The sequence below is a fragment of the Amphiura filiformis genome, chromosome 17 (assembly GCF_039555335.1).
Source record: "Amphiura filiformis chromosome 17, Afil_fr2py, whole genome shotgun sequence".
In the NCBI taxonomy this organism is placed as follows: Eukaryota; Metazoa; Echinodermata; class Ophiuroidea; order Amphilepidida; family Amphiuridae; genus Amphiura; species Amphiura filiformis.
The window spans coordinates 4,363,518-4,385,963 of record NC_092644.1 but is presented as its reverse complement, the minus strand read 5'-3'; the positions used below and the strand labels follow the sequence as shown (position 1 = coordinate 4,385,963).

At 37.1% G+C, this 22,446-nt stretch overlaps 1 protein-coding gene across 1 annotated transcript; it reads left to right on the top strand.

The window, feature by feature from the left end:
- Positions 1-570: 570 nt before the first annotated feature.
- Positions 571-22,037, top strand: LOC140136822 (zinc finger CCCH-type with G patch domain-containing protein-like). Its single transcript, XM_072158419.1, has 13 exons — positions 571-722; positions 3,582-3,684; positions 6,212-6,378; positions 7,716-7,994; positions 8,453-8,553; positions 11,867-11,929; positions 13,287-13,444; positions 15,380-15,611; positions 16,165-16,229; positions 17,669-17,854; positions 18,672-18,772; positions 19,563-19,642; positions 20,333-22,037. Exons 1-13 carry the CDS (start codon positions 675-677, stop codon positions 20,469-20,471), a joined length of 1,722 nt encoding a protein of 573 aa, XP_072014520.1. The 5' UTR covers positions 571-674; the 3' UTR covers positions 20,472-22,037.
- Positions 22,038-22,446: the final 409 nt, after the last annotated feature.

Genomic DNA, 22,446 nt, shown 5'->3' with positions numbered 1-22,446 from the left:
AAATTGAACAGTGCATGTAGACGCGCATATCTTTTGTTATTACTGTGAGTATTGTTATCATTATATTATTACCTTACGGACGGCCAATATGCGTGAGAGTTGACAGCCCTGTTAGGCATGCATGTATAGTATAAATACAAAAAATGAATAAGCTTACTAAGTTATTACTTTCTAATTAAAATCTAGACAATGCTAGACGTTTTAGTATATTCTAGATCACCTTTGATATGGTTTCTTCATCTCCAAGCGTGGCTAGCATTTTATCTACATTCTCAACACGTCCTGGGTATTCTATACACACAAATTTATCTCGTTGAATTGGGACATCATTATCCACGCTTCCACTTGTACTCGCCGCCATGATCAAAATAAACCTGGTCAGTTGCACTGTTTTATAAATATTAAAAATTACATTATAAATATTGATAATCTAATCAATTTCTAACTAAAATTATTTTACATATTAATTAGGTTTTATATTTGTATATTTTTTCCTCATTTTGTCTTGAAAAGAATTTATTTTTACTGTAAATGTAATCTTTTCTAGTTTTATCACCCACAATGCACTATACAAAATGTCAGCGCCCATGGAGTGAAAAATAAAGTGAGAAATTCTCGCGAAATGAAATGTGTTTTTATTAAAGATCCAGTGAAAAATATAAAACATCATCAACATGGACGAAGAAAGCTTACAATCATCGATTGATACGTATAAACAACAGGTTAGTGTAAGCCCAATTTCATGTAAAAAAATGATTGAGATGAGTAACAAAAGTCAAAGTTTGACAATGACAAAGTGAAAGTAAGCTTACTCAGCCTTACAATAGTACCCGGTACAAGGAACTTATACGATGTCCTCATTCACAAACTGATACTATCTGTCCATCGTTAATGGCGAGCGGTCCGAATTTTGAGCCATACAAGTTTACGTGGTGAACTAGCCTTACAAGTTACATTGTTTATGATTGTAAAGCCGCCAGCATACTTTCCTGCCGCTTGCCGCAGCGGCAAGCGGCAGGGCGTTTCAACCAATGACAAGCCTTTATTGTGTCCGTTTGTCTGCAATGCGCGTGCGCCACGCCGCTCAGCGGCAAGCGGCAGGGTAGTATGAAACCAGCATAACTTTAATGTAAAGCCAAGGCTAAAGGCTTTAATATACAACAAATGCAGTAAACCTTTGACGAGCGTGACTACTGTGATTGTGCATATTCGGAACTAACAACGCACACAGCGCACAGTTCATTCATAAATTTCCACTCGGCAACCAGACATAGACCGTAAGGTACTAATTTCGAGGAGCATAACAAACACCAAATTAGTGTTGTATGACCTTTGACATGCATGCATTCTTTTTGTCGAGAGTTGACATGGTCTTTCAATTTGTGCCGAGTGTCCTTGACCTTGGCAGACTTGACTTAATCAGTGGTCATGAAAGGATTCAATAGATAACCTCTGCCCCACTAATCCCCAGCTATTGTCTGAAATTGCTCCTCGGAAAATATATTATAACAACTCAGTCCTCAAATGATAGTCATATAACGACCAAAAGATAAATGACTGACTATCATTGAGGACTGAGTTCCGCAGTCTACTCGGCAACAGCAGATTGCCTCTGCAGCCATTCGGAGACAAGTGCATCCAACGCAGTAAATATGTGATGCCGATGTACATGTATGCTTAAAATACGCGCTCGTCAAAGGTTTCCTGCAAAAGATTATACATGTAGCACAATGAGCAGGGCAGTACGCATATTCAGCTGCAGCCGGTCATCTGCATGGTCATGCAGTGCTGTTTTGCAGATTTCCTTTTATCAATTTAAAATTAAATTATGCTTTGAAAGGAGGCATACTACCAACTAGTCGGTGTTATGCACTTTCAGTTTCCCATGCATTTAAATGGGAATTATTTCGACGATAATTTTGCCTTTTTGGACACTAAAATGCATTCGATCCTTAAGTTTGTTTCAACCGAGTCTTGATTTAGCAAGCACAATAAGGTGGGTACCAATTTTATATACCTTTGATGAAATTTTGAAGAAATTTTTAGAATATCTGACCTGCGCAAACCGTTAAGTGTGTATTTTCCATAGACAGCTAGACAAAATGGCATGAGCCAGTCCTTTATAGGTACGGTATGTATCATAGGACTGGCGAGCGAGTCTACTACCAACTGTCCGGCATGTATTATTTCCATGTTTTATTTGCACTAAAAAGGTCCTACATGTACGCTGCCGTAGTGCATGTTACTGACGTTAGTAACCATTGGTTACTGGTTCAAGCCTGGGCTATACACTCGTTCCGAATTATATGCCATAGGCTTTGTGTTGTGATTGTTTCGATCAGTGGTTCGTAACAAAGCCAGTTGACCTAGCAATGGTCATATTCTAATATGCACTACGGTGACTATGCCAGTGAATATCCAGCTACTACCAGCAGGCTAGCGGCACTCTGTACAAATTGCCTATACCGATTCCGCAGACAAAACCTGTGGCACAGTCGCATCCTCTGCTTGTACGTGTTTATCTAGGTCAACGTGACAAACAGTCAGGGTCAGAGGACAGCGCAATCTGTCTGCTGCCAAGATCCGTAATATATTTCTATTAGTCACCTTTTTGTACCGTTCGCAGAGAGCGTGACGTCTGCCCAACAACAACAATATGGGCATATTTTATTTTAATTATTTATTTGAACGGACACTTTTAGGCCTATATCAGTGACACACGCCTTAATTGGCGGTGCGTTCATATAAAAGACAAAAAAATTAACATTTAAAACAATAACTCATAGGAAAATGAACCACATACATCCAATGACAGCGCCTTTTCGTAGCTACGTCACATTATAGCTCATTCATATCATTACATATTCAAAATCACCTTTCAGGATTTGTGGCGTGACGAACAGACTCTTATACAGGTATCGAGCTCACGCTGTCCTCACTTGAGCGATCGATGTAGCGCCTCTCTTAATTCTACTGTACGAGCGCATTAGTTTTAAAATGTCTAAAAGTGGGTCATTCATATTTCTATAGATTCAAGATTGGATGCACATTCATGAGATGCTAATTTCTATAATTTCATTAATTTCTATTGTGAAGTACATGCAGCTATAGAGGTAGTCATTGTGACGTCAACGCCGTCATCTTGTGGGTACGGAGTGACTTGTTGCTAAGATCACCGCGTTGATGCTTGACTGAAAAGGTGCGTCACGCGGTGATCTTAGCGTAATGTATAACGCATGACATGCAGAACGGCAGTACCCACAAGATGGCAGATCCCGAGGAAAAGGCTGACGGCCTCTATTGAATTCTCACTCGCTTCAATGGACATAGTGAATAGAAATGAAGGTCGCGCCACTGAAGTCATGAATAGATTATGTACGGACAGTACGGTATTTGTATTGTTCTCTAAAAAAAACAGTTTTACTACTAGTATGGCGCCCTACAAATGTAGCTGAAATACAGCAAGATAATGCGCTAGTGTAGTAAATGTAGACCTGTATTTTAGGGTATCTCTATCTCAACAAATTGAGGATTAACAATTTTAAATATTATTGTTTGTATCTTGATGATGTTTCTTGTAGCTTCAGCAAGTAGAAACTGTTCTACAAAGTGCTGGCACTGAAGGACAATCAGATTTATTACAACTTCAAAAAGATCTGCAGGAAGTTATTGCTCTTACAGAAGGTAAGAGACCGTTCACAAACACTTGTAACCGGGGGGGCCTGATGCCAAAAAATCTTTCATCGCAAAAATTTTTCGGGGCCCCCTTTACAGACCTCAAAAATTTCAGGGCCCCTCCTTTTTGACCTGAAAATTATGGGTCAACCCCATAGAAAAGCATATAAACTTAATTTTTCCAGGAAAATTTGTGGTCATTTTTTCAGGCCTCCCCCATAGGAGGGTCAAAAAATTTCAGGGCCCCCCTAACAAGTGTTTGTGAACGGTCCCTAAGTGTTGACAGAAAAGTTCTGATAATTATACTGTACAACAGGAAATTTTTGTAGGGGCTTAATTTTCACACTTTTCACGGTCGAACAGACAGCTGTGAATTATTAACCCCGTGAAAATATTTATTACACATAGTACTTAACGTGAATATATTTGGAAACACAAATTAAACACCCACTGAATTGATCAAATCGCGAAAAAATTTACCCAGCAAAAATTAATATCCCAGTACACAGGGCACAGCATCATCATTCCTATATCTTGGTGTCAGAAATTGCCATGGTAGTAGGGAGTATGAACAGCACGGTATTGCGATTTTGTTCCGCCGTGACTTTAGGGTTTCGAGATAAAGGCCGAGGACTTCAGGCAAAGTATAACACTCCACCTGTACCTTTACGAACACCACCTGTGTACGATAGATACGTAACGTTTCTATTCCACGCATGCTCCGCTGCTGAAATCACGATCTGGGCATGCTTATAACCCTGTTTAACATTTTTAACTCATGGGAATTCGATTTTATTTTGGTCCGTTTTTGTTTTCAAGACGCAAACAAGCAGTTTAATATTAAGGTTGTCACACTCTATATTCATGTGCAAGCCTCAAAATATGGTTTATTCAAACAAAAATTACAACGAAATATTTTCAAGGAATAGAGATTTTATTATATACACCGCCATACATGTAGGCATATCTAGCGTGGAAGTAATAGTTGGTCACACCAGAGAAGATGATGGTCACACAATTCATTTCAGTTCAAAGGAATGCGATTCGATTCTATAGAAACTGTGTCAATTGAAGTTTTATTGTCCGACATTCAGTAATAGAATAATCAAATAGCCTTGATATTTTGAAAGACAACTCATACATAATCGCTGAGCTACGGCGATTAGTTTTTAGCCGGGTTTTTAGCCAATGAGATAACCAATATCAATCGCTTCCCATGTGCAGAGTTATATTTGTAACCTCGGCGGCTGGTGGAGCATTTATAGACCGATCATTTCACTGTAATTTATTACCTGGGGTAGTCAGTGTGCAGGGGTGCAATAAAAATTCAGTTGTTTAGGAGACCCCAATATTTGGATGAATATTTGTTTTTTTTACTGAACATGCAAACTGCTCCTTATTTACATGTCAGGGGTCGATTTAGCCGCTGGCCCTGTCCAGTAGTTTTCATGTTGGGCCAGGAGATTTTCCGTTTGGATGGCCCAGTGGGCCAGTTGGGATTTTTGCAAAATTGTGAATTTATGACACATATTACAATATTAGTCACGGTACCACAATGAAGTAGAATCTAGGCCAGTGGATTTGCCATTGGGCCAGCTGGAAATCTTCCCAGCCTGAAGGCCAGCTAATTATTGCTCCTTGCATGTATGTCTACCCCTGCATGTGCAATGTACCTGTTTATACAAAAAATGTAGTCCCCCCGCAAGTTGTATAATTTTTTTTTAATTTTATGATATGAAATAACATTTTATTAACCAACTACATGTAGGTTGAAAACTTAAATTTATCCCCTCTGCAGAAATAGTGGTCCTGTGGTTGGTTGCAATGTTTTGTATTCCTTGAGAAGCTGGCTTTAGCCAATCAGAGGTCATATTATTTTGTTGTATGGCAGCACTTCATCAGACTGGCAACATAGCGCTTGCTTCTTCTTTCCTGAAGTTGCTGCCGTTGGTGAAGTCTGATGAAGTGCTGCCAGGAACCTGTGACAAGGTGTGTTACCAAAAAAATGGATTTGATCATATGAATTCCCATCAGACAGTTGTTATTGTCAATCCAGATGAACTGAATACAATATAACCTAATAATAACATTTGCTTTACTGAATGTTTTCCTTCATTTGTAATGTCCGTATAACAATGTATATTGTTATTACCATATTCATCCGAGTCCCACCCGTTTTTTAGGTGAAAAATTGGGGGTGGGATTATACTTGAATTTCAACAAAAAAATGTATTTATTTTTTCGGTTTTGAAGTGTCCCTGGACCTACATGTAGACCTAAATGCTAGGATCATTCATGGTTGACCTAAAAAAATTGCATGATGTTTTGTGTTTTTAATATGAAAATTGATAATTTGTATTCATGTCATACTCTATTAATGATTTCAAAATGCGTTCAAATTCAGTGCATTTTGAAATCATTAATAGAGTGGGGGTGGGATTATACTCGAATGTGGGACTATACTTGGACAAATACGGTATATATTAAAAACAAGTACATGTTTATCAACATTTTATTAATAATGTGTGCATTACAGAGAGCTTATTATCCTTGAAGAAGAGCAAGCTACTGAGCTTTGTTGATGATGTATCGCAGTCAGGGAGTCATTCAGTGCCACCATCATCTAATGTGTCTGCTGCCATGGAAACCAGGCAAACTGAATCATCAACACCAAATATGGATGATGAATTTGCTGCCTTTCAGGTACTCATACCACTACAAATTTATTAATTACAGTAAAAATAATAACAATGGAACTTGGAATACGGACAGAAACCCTTCTTGACAATTATTACTAGTATTATTTCAACAAATTTAAAATTTTAAGGAAATAGTACATTATGGCTTTAAGTGCATTTTGTCAAACAAGGCCAGCGTACATGTTACAATTGAATACCTGAGTGGAAGAAGGACCCAACTCCATCAAAACTGTTTTTGAGATATAAGAAAAAACTTAATATTTGGAAAAGTTTTATAGACAGAATGGGAGCTTTAATACATGAACATACAGTATTACTTACTTTCAAAATTATATATAATGTTTCTATGGCAACGGTACGGGTCTTAATACGAGCTGGAGTTGGGCCCTTCTTCCAATAATATACTGCAAATGCCAGTTTCATAATCAGATGTGTTATAACTAGCTACAGAAATTTGGTAATTATCCATTAATTGCACAAGTAGAAGCATGTAATATGTTAGCAAGAAAGATTATTGTAGTGAAAAGCAGATTTCGTGGATAAACAAAATTCCTCTTTAACCCAATATTTGTGGAAGAAGGGTGGAGTTGGGCCTTTCTTCAATGAAAACCATAATTAAGTTTACGTGGAAGACTATTTAGAGAGTGGATTTTGGCTCATCTTTCACACACAAGGAAGAATAATCTGCTGGCAATAAAATGTTGGGTCTAACTCATTTTTGTGAAAAAATGGAGTTGGGCCCTTCTTCCACTAAGGTATTCAATTAATAGTCTCTTATTACATCAATCATCTCAGAATGTTGCAGGAACACATCTCAGTGGCCTTGCTTGATTCTAATCACCACAAGCAGGGACCATATATTAGGATGTAACTTACTGAGCTTACAGTCCAGTCCAGTGGTGTAGCCAGGGGGCAGCTGCCCCCTAGGAGAAGTCTTGTCCCCTCTTGCCCCCCCCCCTTTTTTTGTAATTTTTAGCTCATTTTTGACCAATTTTAATATGGGGGATTTACTATACCGTCAGCCTCATCACATACAGAGCTACAAGTTTCATACCATGTTAAACAAAATTTTAATACAATGGTGAACAATGTTACTCGACAGATTAACATGTAATTTTCAAACTTTCAATAAAACTGTCAAGTTTCATCTTCATAAAAATACCCTGTTGAGGAAAATTAATCTTTCGAGTAACATTGTTTAGCTCTCTATGTGAAACGATCGTGTTGCATCAAATAGATCAGTATGTGAGCTTTGACTCTCTAGTCTTACATGTAACTTGTCTTATCTGTTGTAGTTCTGTTATTTTCTTTTTCTTATTTTTTTTTTATTCATTTATTTAGGCTGCCCTAGCAGACGACCTTTCAGGTGATTCATCAAACAACCAAATTACAGAAAATACTTCCACCAAATCATCTCATTATAATAGTAGACAAATAACTAACAGATCCGATGCTGAAGATGACGACAGACCTTCTGATGTAGACGAAGGTTATAAAGATGATATAGCAGGGACTCAGTGTAGTGTGTTTGTAACACAGGAATGGGGGACAAGGCAATGCCACAATGCTATAGTACTTAGTGTGGAACCAGCAGAAGCTGACAGTGAGGAAGAAGATGAGGTAGGATTCAACATTTATGTAAAGATCAATGAGATACATGGAGTACCAACTCCGCTATGTTTGCATGTCGCTCATGGAGAACAAATAGTGTACCTCCCAATGAGGTAGAACCAAAGAGTACCAACTCCACCATACTTGTGTGTCGCTCATGGAGAGCAAGCTGGGCATAGTGTACCAGGGTGTCAGTGGTTAGGACCTGTCGTTAAGACATTTGATTGATTGATGATTGATTAGTTGATTGAAAATGTGCTTGATTAGTTGCATGATCATTTATCAATTAAAAGATTAATTGAAAGTTGATTTATTTTTTGAAAAGCAAGGTTGATTTGTTGCATGACAGGCTGCTTGATGGATTGATTGACTGAATTAAGACAATAAGTGATGTGTTAGTAATTGATTGAATGTGAAAAAGTACAGTTTTTTTTTTAACTAATCACTTGGTTTTTTTTGCTTGTCAGATCAAAGTACGGGTTTTATTCTGTAATCCAACCACCAAAGCAATGTTACCATGCCCATATTTCCTGGAAGACAAGTGTAGATTTTCCCAAGATGAATGCAAGTAAGTAAAATCATCTTATTGACATTGACGGTAATTCTTGTACATTATCATCATCATCATCAGTCGGCTGCGGAGCAGGCGACTACAAGTTTTCTCCAACTATTTCGATCTTGGGCAAGCGAAACAATTTTGTTTGGTTGCAGCATCCCTTCAGTATCTCCCAGGAGGTGCTGGACATACTGTAAGTACAGTGTGCGCGGCTGTCCCGGTTTCCTTTTCCCATGTGGTGGAATATAAAGGGCATATCCTTTCACAGGCTTGTTGTCTTCTAGATGCGGTATATGGCCGAGAATTGTACACAGATTCTTGGCCAAGAAATTCTTGTACATGTACACAGGAAAAATTTCATTTGAATGAACTAAGCCTGTGATTTTTGGGCAATTTTGTGCCTGAGTCAGTGGTGGCGCCAGCAATTTTTCCACTAAAAAAGTGGAAATTTACGTGATTTTTGCCTCAAAAGTGGTGGGCAAACCCTTTACTGTATTTAAGGTTACACGAAGAAACGTATAAAAACGTATAAAAGACGTATAAAGTTGTTCTCTAAAACCGCGTTTTCTCAGCAATCAAATATCGCAGTGAGTCAAATGTTGGTGCATGGATGTATCTTTACATTGTTTTTGTTTGTTTATACAAATTTTTAGAATCCGTTTGAAAATCCTTTGTTTAAATCATTTTTACGCACCATGTTCAAAACATGTTCCATGCAGTTTTTTTCAAATGTTCGCTCCGTATAAAACCACGCCGAGTGATTATTTTCTCTTTTTTTGTATTGTACTACAAATCGACCAAAGAAATAATGTTGCCATGGGGAAGAACAAAATACAGTACCGATTAAATTTTATTAGCCCGTTTTTGGGAACAATTTTCGAGAATCTTGTACCACAAAACACTGTTTTGTTACATTATCGATATCTGGATTACGGGACGTTAATTCAGGCATCTGAATACCTACATTATTTCTCAACATTCTGCCAATTGCTATCCCATTTGATTTTCACTCCAAATTGAAGCTAGTATTGCAAAAAACAAGGTTTTTCCTCCATCAGTTCGTTCAAAATTTCAGCGCCGACATGCGTGTTTATTCTAAGAGCCATTGTGCGGACGCCGATTGTAATCAATCAATTGCATCCAATTATAGTTATATATCCGCTTCGGGAACAAGCAATTGCGTAAGCTGATGTATGGCCAAGTGGATAGAGCGTTGGACTGGGGATCTGTTATGAAACATTTTTGTTGGTTCGAGTCCGTGTGTGGCTGAATTTTCTTTCTTTTTTCTCTTTTCTCATTTTTACTTTCTTTCTTTCCTCTTTTCTTTCTCCTTTTCTTTTTTTCATTTCTTTTTTTTTTTTCATTTCTTTCTTTCTTTTTCTTTTTTTTTTTTTTTCTTTCTCTCTCTCTCTCTCTCTCTCTCTTTCTTTCTCTCTCTGTCTTTCTCTTTTTCACTATTTCTTTATTCTTTCTTGCTCCTTTCTTTTTAGTTTTATTTGATTGATTCGCTGACTGCAGTGAATCGTGATTGATTGTTTTTCACATAGGCCTATATAATTCAGAAATTTGTAGGCCTGCTAAGTCTGTCTTGTTGAATATTCTTCCCAAATTCGATTTGCAAATAATTGCTTTTTGATATTGTTGTTGATGTTATTGTTGCACCCTATTACATTGTAATCAGGGGAATAGCAGCATTGATTTATCAAGGCTATAAATTCAAAATCAACTAATTTTCCATGGCGTAGCTTGACGAAGTGCCCCAAATCAATTTTAAAATTAATAAAATCCTTATGAAAATTGCCGAAAACGGCTTGTGCCCCCGGCATCCGACCCGCATGCCGCCCTCATGACACCCCGACTCACGAGCTCCGGGCATCGTACGAGCTAAGCCAAGTTTCATAGCCTTTTCATGTCTTGACCGTGGATCGATGTTCTATTGTAAGTAGGCCTACGTTCCGGTACGCTTGTGCATTTTCTGCATGGCTGTTTCTGTTATGAACTTACGCCCCTCTGAAATCAAGCGCATGAAAAACTCTCGGCTAACCTTAATTAAATTGAAGGTTAGTTTTGTGGGGTTCATTTTCGAACCCCAATGGTTTTAGCTTTTATTTATATTATTTATTAACATACAGGCTGAGTCAAAAAGAAGTAAACTCATGTTTGAGGGGCTGTAACTCGGGATTTGTAAGGAATCTGCTAAAAATGAAAATACCACTGGAAAGAGCAAAACCTACACGTCGAAATAAAAGAAGGAATTGTTGCAATTGCTCACAGCAAACACAAGTTATACTCATTTGAATACTGCCACCCATTTTTGTCGCTGCACACGGTTTTACTTCCCAAGTAGGGGCCTACCTATTATATTGATTGGTAAGGCGCGATATTCAAATGCAAATAAAGTTCTGTGGCAGGTATGGTTTCGATCAATAATGTTAAAAGGCTCTTTTCAATATGAATTTTACCTCATTGCACTACATTATAATAAAACGGGCCAAATGACAACATGGCACCACAATTCACCGCACGGAAGCGTGCGTTTCTGTCGACGAAGTATGATGAAACTAAGAGTCCCACTGAAGTTCAGCGTCTTTTTCGTCTCCAATTTCCTACAGCTACCCTGAATTCATGTAAGGGAGCAGTATATAAGAATGTGAACAAGCTCAACGTGCATGGGACACTAAGGAACAGACAGCCGGAAGCTTCAGGCAGACCACGAACTGCTAGATCACAAGTGAACATTGCTACATGCGTTACAGCAAGACCAAAGATCAGCTCAATCCTTTACTCAACATTCCCCAATCAAGCTTCTGCCGGCCCCTTTCGTAAAGACTTGAATTGGTATCCCTACAAACTATAGTACCATCATGGACTTTGTTGAATATTAATTAAAAGCAAAAGTTGTCTTTTCAACATTAACAATAAATCCTGTTAGCACTTTGCCGATTCGTAGAAATTGAAATGGATGAAAAGCAATCAGCCGTGTGCAGCTACAAAAATGGGTGGTTGTATTCAAATGAGTATAACTTTAGTTTGCTGTGAGCAATTGCAACAATTCCTTTTTTATTTAGACGTGTAGAATTTGCTCTTTCCAGTGGTATTTTTATTTTTAGCAGATTCCTTGCAGATCTCGAGTTACAGCCCCTCAAACATGAGTTTACTTCTTTTTGACTCAACCTGTAGGCCTACTTGTTTGTGATATTTTAAGCATTTTAATATTTCAAAATAATCCCATTCAATTACACGGCTGGCAAAGGAAATTTACTGAATTTAGAGAATGCACGTCGTTCACCACCTGGATGATATTTGATTTCTTCATTTCTTTCAGGTGGTCCCATGGGCATGTAGTATCTCTTTCTGATCTCAATGAGTTTAAAGAACATGACTATAGGTGAGTATGAGATAATTCCAGGGCAGTGACACTCGTATTCAATCCCTGTATAAAATTGAAGTCACTTCACAGCAGTTTGAGTGACAGTTGGTAAAGGAGTTTGGTACACCTAGTAACGCTTACTAGTCGCTTAGCCTAAAATTTACGTACATGTGCATGACAACATTGTGCGTACTACTTCAATAGTGAAACAGACTATCCCGTAGTTTGATTGACAGTTGCTGGGGAGTTTGGTACACCAAATTTGTCCAAGATGGCACATAGGAGCACCGGTTTGAATATTTTCCTAGCATATTGAGCTAACTCCTCAGCTACTTGGCTTTTCACAATATGATAGGAATAGAAAAAAACGACCAAATGTTTGCCGTTTTTAATATTATAATATTTTTTTGAAGCGACAACATAAACATGCATCACCTCTTCCACAGGTCAAACTCTTACACAGCACAGGCCGTCACATGCATGAATGCGCATTGAGTGTGTGACTGACATCATTTATGCAAATGTGTGGCTCATCCTATAGTATATTATTACTCGATAATCCATGATAATACCAGAAATGGGCTATTCCACTTGAAATCCACACTACCACTGTGGAAGATGTTTGGAAATATCTTCCACAGGGGGAGTATGTTTTTCAAATGTAATTGGTCAGAGGTAATCACTTTGAAACTCATACTCCCACTGTATATATTTGCATATGGTTTTACCTGTATCTTCCACGATTAACTGGAGTGAGTATTTCAAATGGAAGTTACCCAATTGTCTATTCTATTTGAAACTCATACTCCCTCTGTGGAAGACTAGCTAAATCTTGGATTTGAAATGGTTGAGCCCAATGCAACAGTTGAAATGAAAAACACTGCAAATTACAATTTGAATATCAGCCCTAATTTTCTAATTATTGACAAAATAGAGCCAAAAGTACAATTTGTTGACCAAAAAATAAAGTAATTTTGGTTAAAAATTTACCTTCCTTGGTCAATAATTGAATAAAATTAAGGCCCAAATCCTAAAAATAACAAATAAGACCCTAGAATGGAGTTTATGGACTATGTTTGAATGAATAAACAACAACAAAATGGCCATCAAAATGTGGGGTTTTTTTGTGTGATTTTCTTCAAAATAGTTGATTTTACACCAAATCTGTGGTTTAGAGTCTTTAACTCTTGTCAAAAATGTATGCTTTTGTCAGGTAAATCTAACTGAAGGAATTAAAATGATATGCAGTTTGTTTTAGGTTTCTCAAAATCACTTTCCATGGACTTGGGTGGGTTTTGTATTCATGTATTCATTTTCACATACTATGTACGTGAGACTATTCACCATAATACTCTTAATGCTTGATTTGTTTCAGTTTATTAACAATAGAATCCCAATGCCTGGCAAGATACAGTGATAATATCTGGTACCCAGCCGTCATAGAATTTATAGAAGAAGATCATCAATATCTGGTTAGATTCCAGTCCTATGGGACTTCAGAGACTGTAGGATTGGATCGAATTATTCCTGTAGGTATGTCATTATTATGTGGTGGGTCAGTTTACTGCTAGTTTTATATTAGAAATTCTATTACCCCCATGACCCATTATTCAAAATCGCGCACTGTGATTTGTTGAAACGCGTCATGTGAAAGACCATTAATTAGCAATAAAGTGGCCAGGGCAACAAACTTTATGTTCTTCTCACATCACAGCGCACAACAAAGCGCGATGCAGTATATTAGCGTCGTTACGCATTCTACGCGAAGCATTACGCTTGGTTACGCATTCTGCAATACTCGTTATCACTTGCGCTTTGGCTACGCGTAGGCGCTCCACCTTGAGGTAAACAACTTGAAATAATTATCACACTATTTTGTGGTAATAGAATAGAAATAAAGGGTGCAGCATTATCTTTACACGCAAATAATGTCCTCGGCAGAAAAAACGTTCAAATAATGGGTTCGGCTGCGCCTCACCCATTATTTACGTTTTTACTCCCTCGGACACATTATTTCCGTGTAAAGGATAATGCATTACCCTTTATTTCTTAAATATGCAATGCAATTTGATCAGACTAAAGTATGATAAATAGAGATTTTAAACTTGAGATACGAATAAAGTAGAAAATTGGCATTGGCAACCAAGTGTTTTCAGCAATAGCACTCACTTGGTGGTCACTGGGCAAGCTGATAATATGATATAATAATGCAATTTGCAAATTGCCCTCTGTGACCTGATTGGAACAGTCTATGTCGCATGTGAAATGAAAGATGATATTAATGTTGGGGGATACCCTGCTATTTTTTGTCCTTGTATTTTCTATTAAAGCAAACTTTGTTCACTCCTTGTGTGAATGTAGGATACATGATTAAAAATGGGAGATATGCGATCTATCTTTTTGTTGTTGTTGTCTGTGTGACATGAGGTGATCCATTCAGTCTAAAGTTGGAAATTTTGAAAATTGAGTTATTACCATTTCTACACTTACACTTTCTGCTATGTACGCTAATTGGTGTTAAGGGGGTACTACACCCCTGTGGTAAATTCGTGACTATTTTTGCATTTTTCTCAAAAAATAATAACACACTGGTAACAAAAGTTATGTATATTATTGGGGCAAGCAATCCAATTACTACACTGAAATTTCAGTGACTAAAGATAAGCGGTTCAGTTTATATGATAGAAAATGAGGTACATTCTAGCGGTACCTCTTTTTTAATCATAAATAACGAACCGCTTGTCTTGGGTCACTGAAATTCCAGTGTAGTAGTTGGATTCCTTGCCCCTATAATATACGTAGCTTTTGTTGCCACTGTGTTATTAGTTTTTGAGAAAAATGCAAAAATAGACACAAATTTATCAAGGGGTGTAGTACCCCCTTAAAAACAAGAAATGTTCTGAATTTGGAACTTGTTAGCAAGCAGGTTGGATGGAATTAGCTCTGGCCGTAATTTGTAGATTTTCGTATCATTTGAGTGTAAAAAGAAATCATCATCGTTGCTGAATAAATGTTTAAAAAGGAACTGAATGTGGATTGCCTATTTTTGATGCGGTGGTTGTTTCTATTACCGCTTGTAGAACAAGGAAATAAATCCTTCTCCAGGCTACTTGAGTTAATAGAAAAAACAAAAAATGTGTGATGAGTCGTATATCGTCACTGGGCGGGGAAAACCTCGTATGTACTTTTTGCCCTTGAACATGGATGAAGCAAACCCTTCAATATAAAGTCTACACCTACAAGGCTTTATCCATGTTCAAGGGCCAAAAGTAAATAATGAGGTGTTGTCTGCATGTACTTTTGGCCCTTGAACATGGATGAAGCAACCTCTTCAATATAAAGTCTACCCCTACAAGGCTTTATCCATGTTCAAGGGCCAAAAGTACATAATGAGGTTTTTCCCGACCAGTGACGATATGTGGGCCAAGTCCAATTAATTACCACCACAATTAATACTTGTTTCCACAGCTCAGAGAAATGATGACGATGATGAATCATCTGATGATAGTGAAAGTGATAGCGCCCCCTCTGGCAGTGTATCAAGACATGACTCTGAGAATGAGACCAATGAGGAAGATGGGAAGGCAGCACCTAGTGTTGCCTGGCAACCCACAGGTGCATCATCAGCTTTGGGTGAATGGGAAGCACATACCAGGGGTATCGGGTCAAAGATCATGGCCAAAATGGGCTATGAGTTTGGGTAAGTTCATGTGTTAAAGCAAACAAGAGCAATCAAAGTTGCACTGTCTCACCTTAAATTTGACATTAATTTTTCGGCTCTGTTTGTAAGATACAATGTAGCTCTCAATTTGTGTCTCTATGGCTAGTGTTTCTAGGGCTTATTTTCTTGAAGTTTCATGGTTTTGTGTTGATAATTACTCTTCTATAAACACATATAAATACATCAAAATACATCAAAAGCAAACAAAAAGTTATGGAGGAGATGGTGAAGGCCAGTAAGACTAGATATGGCCATCCCCTACTTACAAAACAAACCAGCACCAAACGCTCACAAAGACCACAAGAAAGAAAGATGTCTAGAAATTAATTTCATCTTAAAATCATTCAAAAATGTTTTAAGGGAATTTCTAAATTTTCCATTTTTTTGTGTTTTTAGTAAGGTGAAGATTATTGTTACTTCTTGTCTGGTAGTTTTTAATATTAAGTTAATTTATTTAGGTCCAGCACTAGAGAAAAATGTGAATCCATTGCATATTTTCATTTTTATTTTGTGTGTGTATTATTTTCTGTAGAAAAGGGCTTGGTAAAGATGGACAGGGAAGGAGAGATATTGTAGAAGCTGTTGTTTATCCACAAGGTAAGCGCGGTAAAATATTTATCCTCATGTTCAGGCGGCGGATGACATGATCGAGCCGGCAACTTGTGAAACCGCCCGGCCGTATGGCATTTTCCAATATAGTCGGTTAGTTTTGTGGGGTTCATTATCGAACCCCAACGGTTTTAGCTTGTATTTATATTATTTATCAACATAGGCTATTTGTTTGTGATATTTCAAGCGTTTTAAAATTTCAAAATAATCCCATTCAATTACACGGTTGACGATGAAAATTTACTAAATTTAGAGAATGCAATGCGGCCACCACCTGCTCATGTTTAAGGAATCGGGTATTTACGTTTGCACAGTATTTTTTGTGGGAGCTGAGAGTACATCAGACATATCGAATTGCATTCTGAATACAAGGAATGTCCTTCTGATATCAAATACTTAAGATTTTTTTTAATGTGATACAAATTTTATGGCAAATTATTAAAATTTGATATTTTTAAACTTTTTAATATTTAACAGTCATCAAAGTAAACTTTATAGATCTCTTGTATCAACTTTTGAAATGGGCTTTTACTCATTCAATATAAGATCACTCATGTGTAAAAGCATGCACTTTTTGGGTTCCTATTCTCAGTCAGTCATTGTTGATATGATGTGTGCCAAGACCCATCAAGTGCAAGTTTTGCAGATATCAGGCTAATTTTAGAATGTCGAACTTACTTTTTGAAGTGTTTCAATTCTCGCTATTCGCAATAAGGGCGCCGCCAGGGTTTTGCGATGTAATCGTGATGTATCATGGGAAAATCGTGATGTATCATGGGAAAAGGTCGACATCAAATCCGGCTAATTACCATGCTATTACATAGGAACACGTGATTTTTTAGTTTGTCAATATAACGGTATTGCACGCAAATCGATAGAGAAAAAATTAATTGTGCACATTTCAAATCACATTATTAAGTATTATTGAGTATCGATTCGCGTGTAACACCTTTATTTTGACAAACTAAAAAAATATTGTCACGTGTTCCTATGTAATAGCATGGTAATATTCGTATTGCGCGGACTTGGATGTCGACCTTTTCCCATGATGACCTCACGCTTTTTACCATGTTACATCGCAAACTGCTGGCGGCGCCTTTATTAAGTAATAGCGAGAATTATGAATGATTGGGCTATTCCATTTGAAATCTGCACTACCCCTATGGAAGATTTTAGAAATATTTTCCACAGGGGGAACATAAATTCCAAATGGAATGACCATATTAGGCAGTTCCATTTGAATTTCATACACCCTCTGAGAAAGATTCAACCTCAATCTTCCACTGAAGGAAGGTGAGTTTCAAATAGAGCTGCTAATGTGCTAATTCCATTTGAAATTCATACTCCCCCTGTGGAAGATATTTCCCAAATCTTCTACAGGGGTAGTGTGTATTTTAAATGGAATAGCCCATTTTTTTGATTAACAGGTAGATCATTGGATAAATGTATGGAGTTACGAGAACAGCAAAAAGTTGCTATTGTTGGAAAGAAGAGGAAGAGGAAAGGCAAGGGTCATCAGGGCAAAGGTCATCAGGGCAAATCTGGGGAGCATAAAAAGAAAGGCTGGACCAACGTATTTGATATAATCAACAGGAAATTAGGGGGTAAGAAAGGTAAGTCATCATTTTGTCGTATGTGCTTGTGGCCCCTGAACATGTTTAAAACAAAACTGCCAACATGTTACATAGGAGGTTTTGCTTTAAACATGTGCAGGGGCCATGGACACGTGGGAGGTTAATCCTTTCCAAGGACGATTTGTGACATGAATCAGATCCAATAATCAAAAGGATGCAATTAGTTTTTGAAAACAATAATAAACAAAGATTTAATATAGCGCCCCCTATGCAAAAAGCCCCCAGGTGCTTACAGAGAAAACATGCGAAACAACTGAATAAATTTTATTTGATATTTTCTTCTAATGTTGTTATATACTTTGTTTTTTGAACAGTTTTCGCTTTCTGTAGAATTGTACTGCACCAAAATGACATATTTATTCCCAAAATAACCTGATTTTGACAAGAATGCACAAACCTCATTCTGCCTTGGGCATAAAGTCTAAAGATTATTTCACATTCGTATTTTGTAGAATGTATTCGTAGTTTGTAGAATTTTGATAAATACATGTCTGAAGCTCTGAAGCTGTTGAGCTCCAGCAAGTTCAAGTATCGGCAAGTCCAAATGGACGTTGGCATGCAGTAGAATACATTTGTAAAGCGCATAAACAAAAACAAAATTCTCTATGCAAACCATTGCGCATCATGTCATATTTTGCAGAAATTTTAAAAAAATCGACCAACCGACCCAGGTGTTGGCACCTCAAGGGCAAGTCAACAATTTTCTTAACCTTAGATAATGCATATATATATATATATATATATGTGAACAACTGATCATGACTTATTGTATTTACTATATTTTCCTCTATTTCAGTCAAAATGAATGAATTGATTCAGCACAGCATTGAATTAAGTAAACCAGGGCAGAAATCCAAAGATTTGTCAAAGAATACAACTAGAAATCTCAATGTACAGGTAGGTTTGCCATGAACCTTCTACTGTTTTTACTAATTTATTTATTTCCACATAGCGTCACTGGGCGGGAAATTCTCATAATGTAATTTTTGCCCTTGAACATGGATGAAGCAAACCATTCAATATAAAGTCTATACCTACAAGGCTTTATCCATTTCAAGGGCCAAAAGTAAATATAAGGTGTTTCCTGCATGTATTTTTGGCCCTTGAACATGGATGAAGCAACCTCTTCCATATAAATTCTACACCTACAAGGCTTTATCCATGTTCAAGAGCCAAAAGTACAAGGTTTTACCACTTTTTGTAATCTAAAATAAGAGAGTCTTTACAAGAACCTTTAAAAAAGTTCAGATTTCTGGAGTTTTTAACATGATTTGAGATATTGTTCCAAATCTTTACACCCTGGTTACAAATAGATTTGTTGCCAAATTATTTGGATATTCAAAGTTGAAAGCATATCTAGTGTTATTATAATGTTATTCAGATTTCCTTTTACAAATTACGCGTACTGCTAGCTGTCCAGCACATATTATTTTGCACAAGGTCCAATACACACGCCTGACATCGCGCACGTATATGTGATGGTTAATGCTGTCAAAGGAGCCTTGGAAAAAATTATATTATGATTCACTCCCCCCATGGAATGGCTTTCTGGACAATACCTTTTGGCAAAATTAAAAATGCATTTTTCTGGATATACATATTTTGTCAGAAACGCCATAACATAAAATGAACAAGGAAATGAGAGGCTGCACACTTTTATCTGAGTTTCATTTTCGATTATTTGCAGCTTGTGAAAGTACAAGAAGAAATTAGGAACACATCAAAGAAAGTTGTGAAATTAAAAGATACGCTAACAAGGAATCAAGGGTGAGTATCTCAAAATGGGCTATTCCATTTAAAATCCACACTACCCCTGTGGAAGATTTTGGAAATGTCTTCTACAGGGGGAGTGTGAATTTGAAATGGAATTAACCCATTAGGCAGCTCCATTTGAATTTCATACACCCTCTGAGAAAGATTCAACTTGAATCTTCCACAGAGGGAGGGTGAGTTTTAAATGGAACCAATACTGTGGGACAGTCTAGTCAGATGTTGGCATATTATGCAAATTTGCGACAGAAGCCAAAATATGAACAAGGAGGGGTTATTATCCGGATATCTTTTCTTTTATTTGCTCTGCTTGTGTCGTGCTTAAACTGGAAAGAAAGTCTGGAAAACACTTCTGCTGTTGAGATTGCTCTGAAAAGGGATGTGCTGCATGGGCTAATTCTGTTTATTGGTTCTGTGTAAGTGTTTCTACCTTACATTGTCCCCTTTTTAATTTTGAGTCGAACGACTGAGGCAAAGCAAAGAAAATTGGAATTTACTACCAGCGCAGATGACGCCAATGTGCATTTTATTCAAAATCTTGGATTTTGACAGAACTACAGCATCTAAAGTCTTGATTTTTACGATCGTGTAAAAAACAGAATTTTGAAAAATATTGAGGGTGTCCATCTCAGCAAATGTTACAATATGGCTTTAAATCAAATAATGTGTGTTTATATATTCTTACAGAGATGCAGTTACCAGCAATCAAGTTAGAGCCAAAATACTGGAAATGGAACACTATCTGCAGACTCTGCACAACTCAGAGAAGAGAATACAACAGCAACAGAACACTAGAGACCAACATAAGAAGCTTACCATATTTTGATGACATGGTGTTTAGGGGCAGTGGCATAGCCAGGACTTAATCAGAGGGGGAGGGGGGGCAAGGCAAATTTCCAGTGGGGTAAACTTTGATGAAAATAGGCTAAAAATTACAAAAAGGCCAAGTATGTCACGCGATGCTACACAGCTTGACCAGCGAATGAGGTGCAGATGTGATGATGACGTTATTATGTTAGCCATTTGTTTTGGAGAAAATACCCATCAGTATCAAACAATTTGGAATAAAACCCAGATGAGAATGTTAAATTGCATTTTCAAATATTCTGATGCCATTATTTGTTATTATTATTATTTACCATTATTTATTAATATTATATTAAATTAGACTTCAAATTGGCAACACAGAATGATATATAGATACATGCTTCAATTATTGATTTACAAATTGTAACTCACAGACAAAGATAAATATTCTTCATTTTTTGAAAGCCAACATAAATGATTTAAGTTGAATAATTTCCGGAATATGATCTTAAACTCTGTCAATCATCTATTCATAGTGGAGGTAAAAAGATTATAATTCCTTCAAGTATATTGCACCAAGAAAGTATCCTTATACTTGGAAAAATAATCACAATTTCAAAACTGAACCATATTGGGGTAAATTTGCTTTTGTGATAGATGCACTAGATGTCTAGTCCGTGATGTTTTTGAATAGGCCAGTGTGTCACTTTTAAAACTGGATCTTCGTCTAATCAAATTCTTGTAACTTTGCTTCTTGAAGTCACATTTGATTCAATGTGGTGTCATAATGTGCTGACTTAGATAGTGCATCTATTTAAAAAACAAAGTTACCCTAATATAGTTCAGTTTGGAAATTGTGATTATTTTTCGAAGTGCAAGGATACTTTCTTGGAGCAGTATATATGAATACAACATCATCGCCAAGTAACTAAGTATCAGTGCTGTCATCGGATCCAAAATTGCTTGGCAAATAGGGTAGTCAATCCACGGTGATGATTGCCTGTATTTGTCCACTGTAGGCTTGGCTTTGGTTTGCTCATTGTTTTCTCACATTGTAGTCACATAGTTTTATTACCTTTGCATCTTTTGTTGAATTAATTTTCCTCTTTGCATATGATTAGATGTTTGGTTTGCCACCAGCTCTGTAAGCACTTTTGTGGCACCACTGTAATGTTGCTCACATTGATCTTGTATTCCTACATTCTCGTGTGGTAGTCTATTGGGCTATTCCATTTAAAATCCACACTACCCCTGTGGAAGATTTTAGAAATATCTTCTACAGGGGGAGTATGAATTTCAAATGGAATTAACACATTTGGCAGCTCTATTTTAATTTCATACACCCTCTGAGAAAGATTCAACTTGAATCTTCCACAGAGGGAGGGTAAGTTTTAAATGGAGCTGCCTAATGTGATAATTCCATTTGAAATTCATACTCCCCCTGTAGAGGATATTTCCAAAATCTTCCACAGGGGCTGTGTGGATTTTAAATGGAATAGCCCATTTTGCAGATATCTAATAAAATATTGAAAGCTGTCTCTGTTGAATCTACGTCATAATAAAATATGTATATGTGCACAAAATGGCTTCTTTGTTGATTTAGGGATTCAATCATGTTTCATCGTTGTTCATCACAGTTTAACAACTCGCATCCCGCGCGTCTGCGTGGTTTACTTCGCGAGGGCAGCTTTAGCTGCCCGAGCGGTAAACTGACGCAGACGCTACCGGCGCGAAGTTGTTAAACGGTGATGAACAACGGTGAAACATGATTGAATCCTTTCAACAACGAAAAGAAGCTAAAGATCGTATAATTCACGATTATTTCACGTGGAAATGTCAGTTAATCATTGTCACTAAGCCTTACAAAAACTTCGATGATTTCTCTGTTAATATCATCAATAAAACTACAGAATAAAACGGCAAAATTTAGCCGCTATCTGAAAATACTGAATTCAACTTGTAAGCTTGCATACGCACAAAGGTTCCAGGCATGA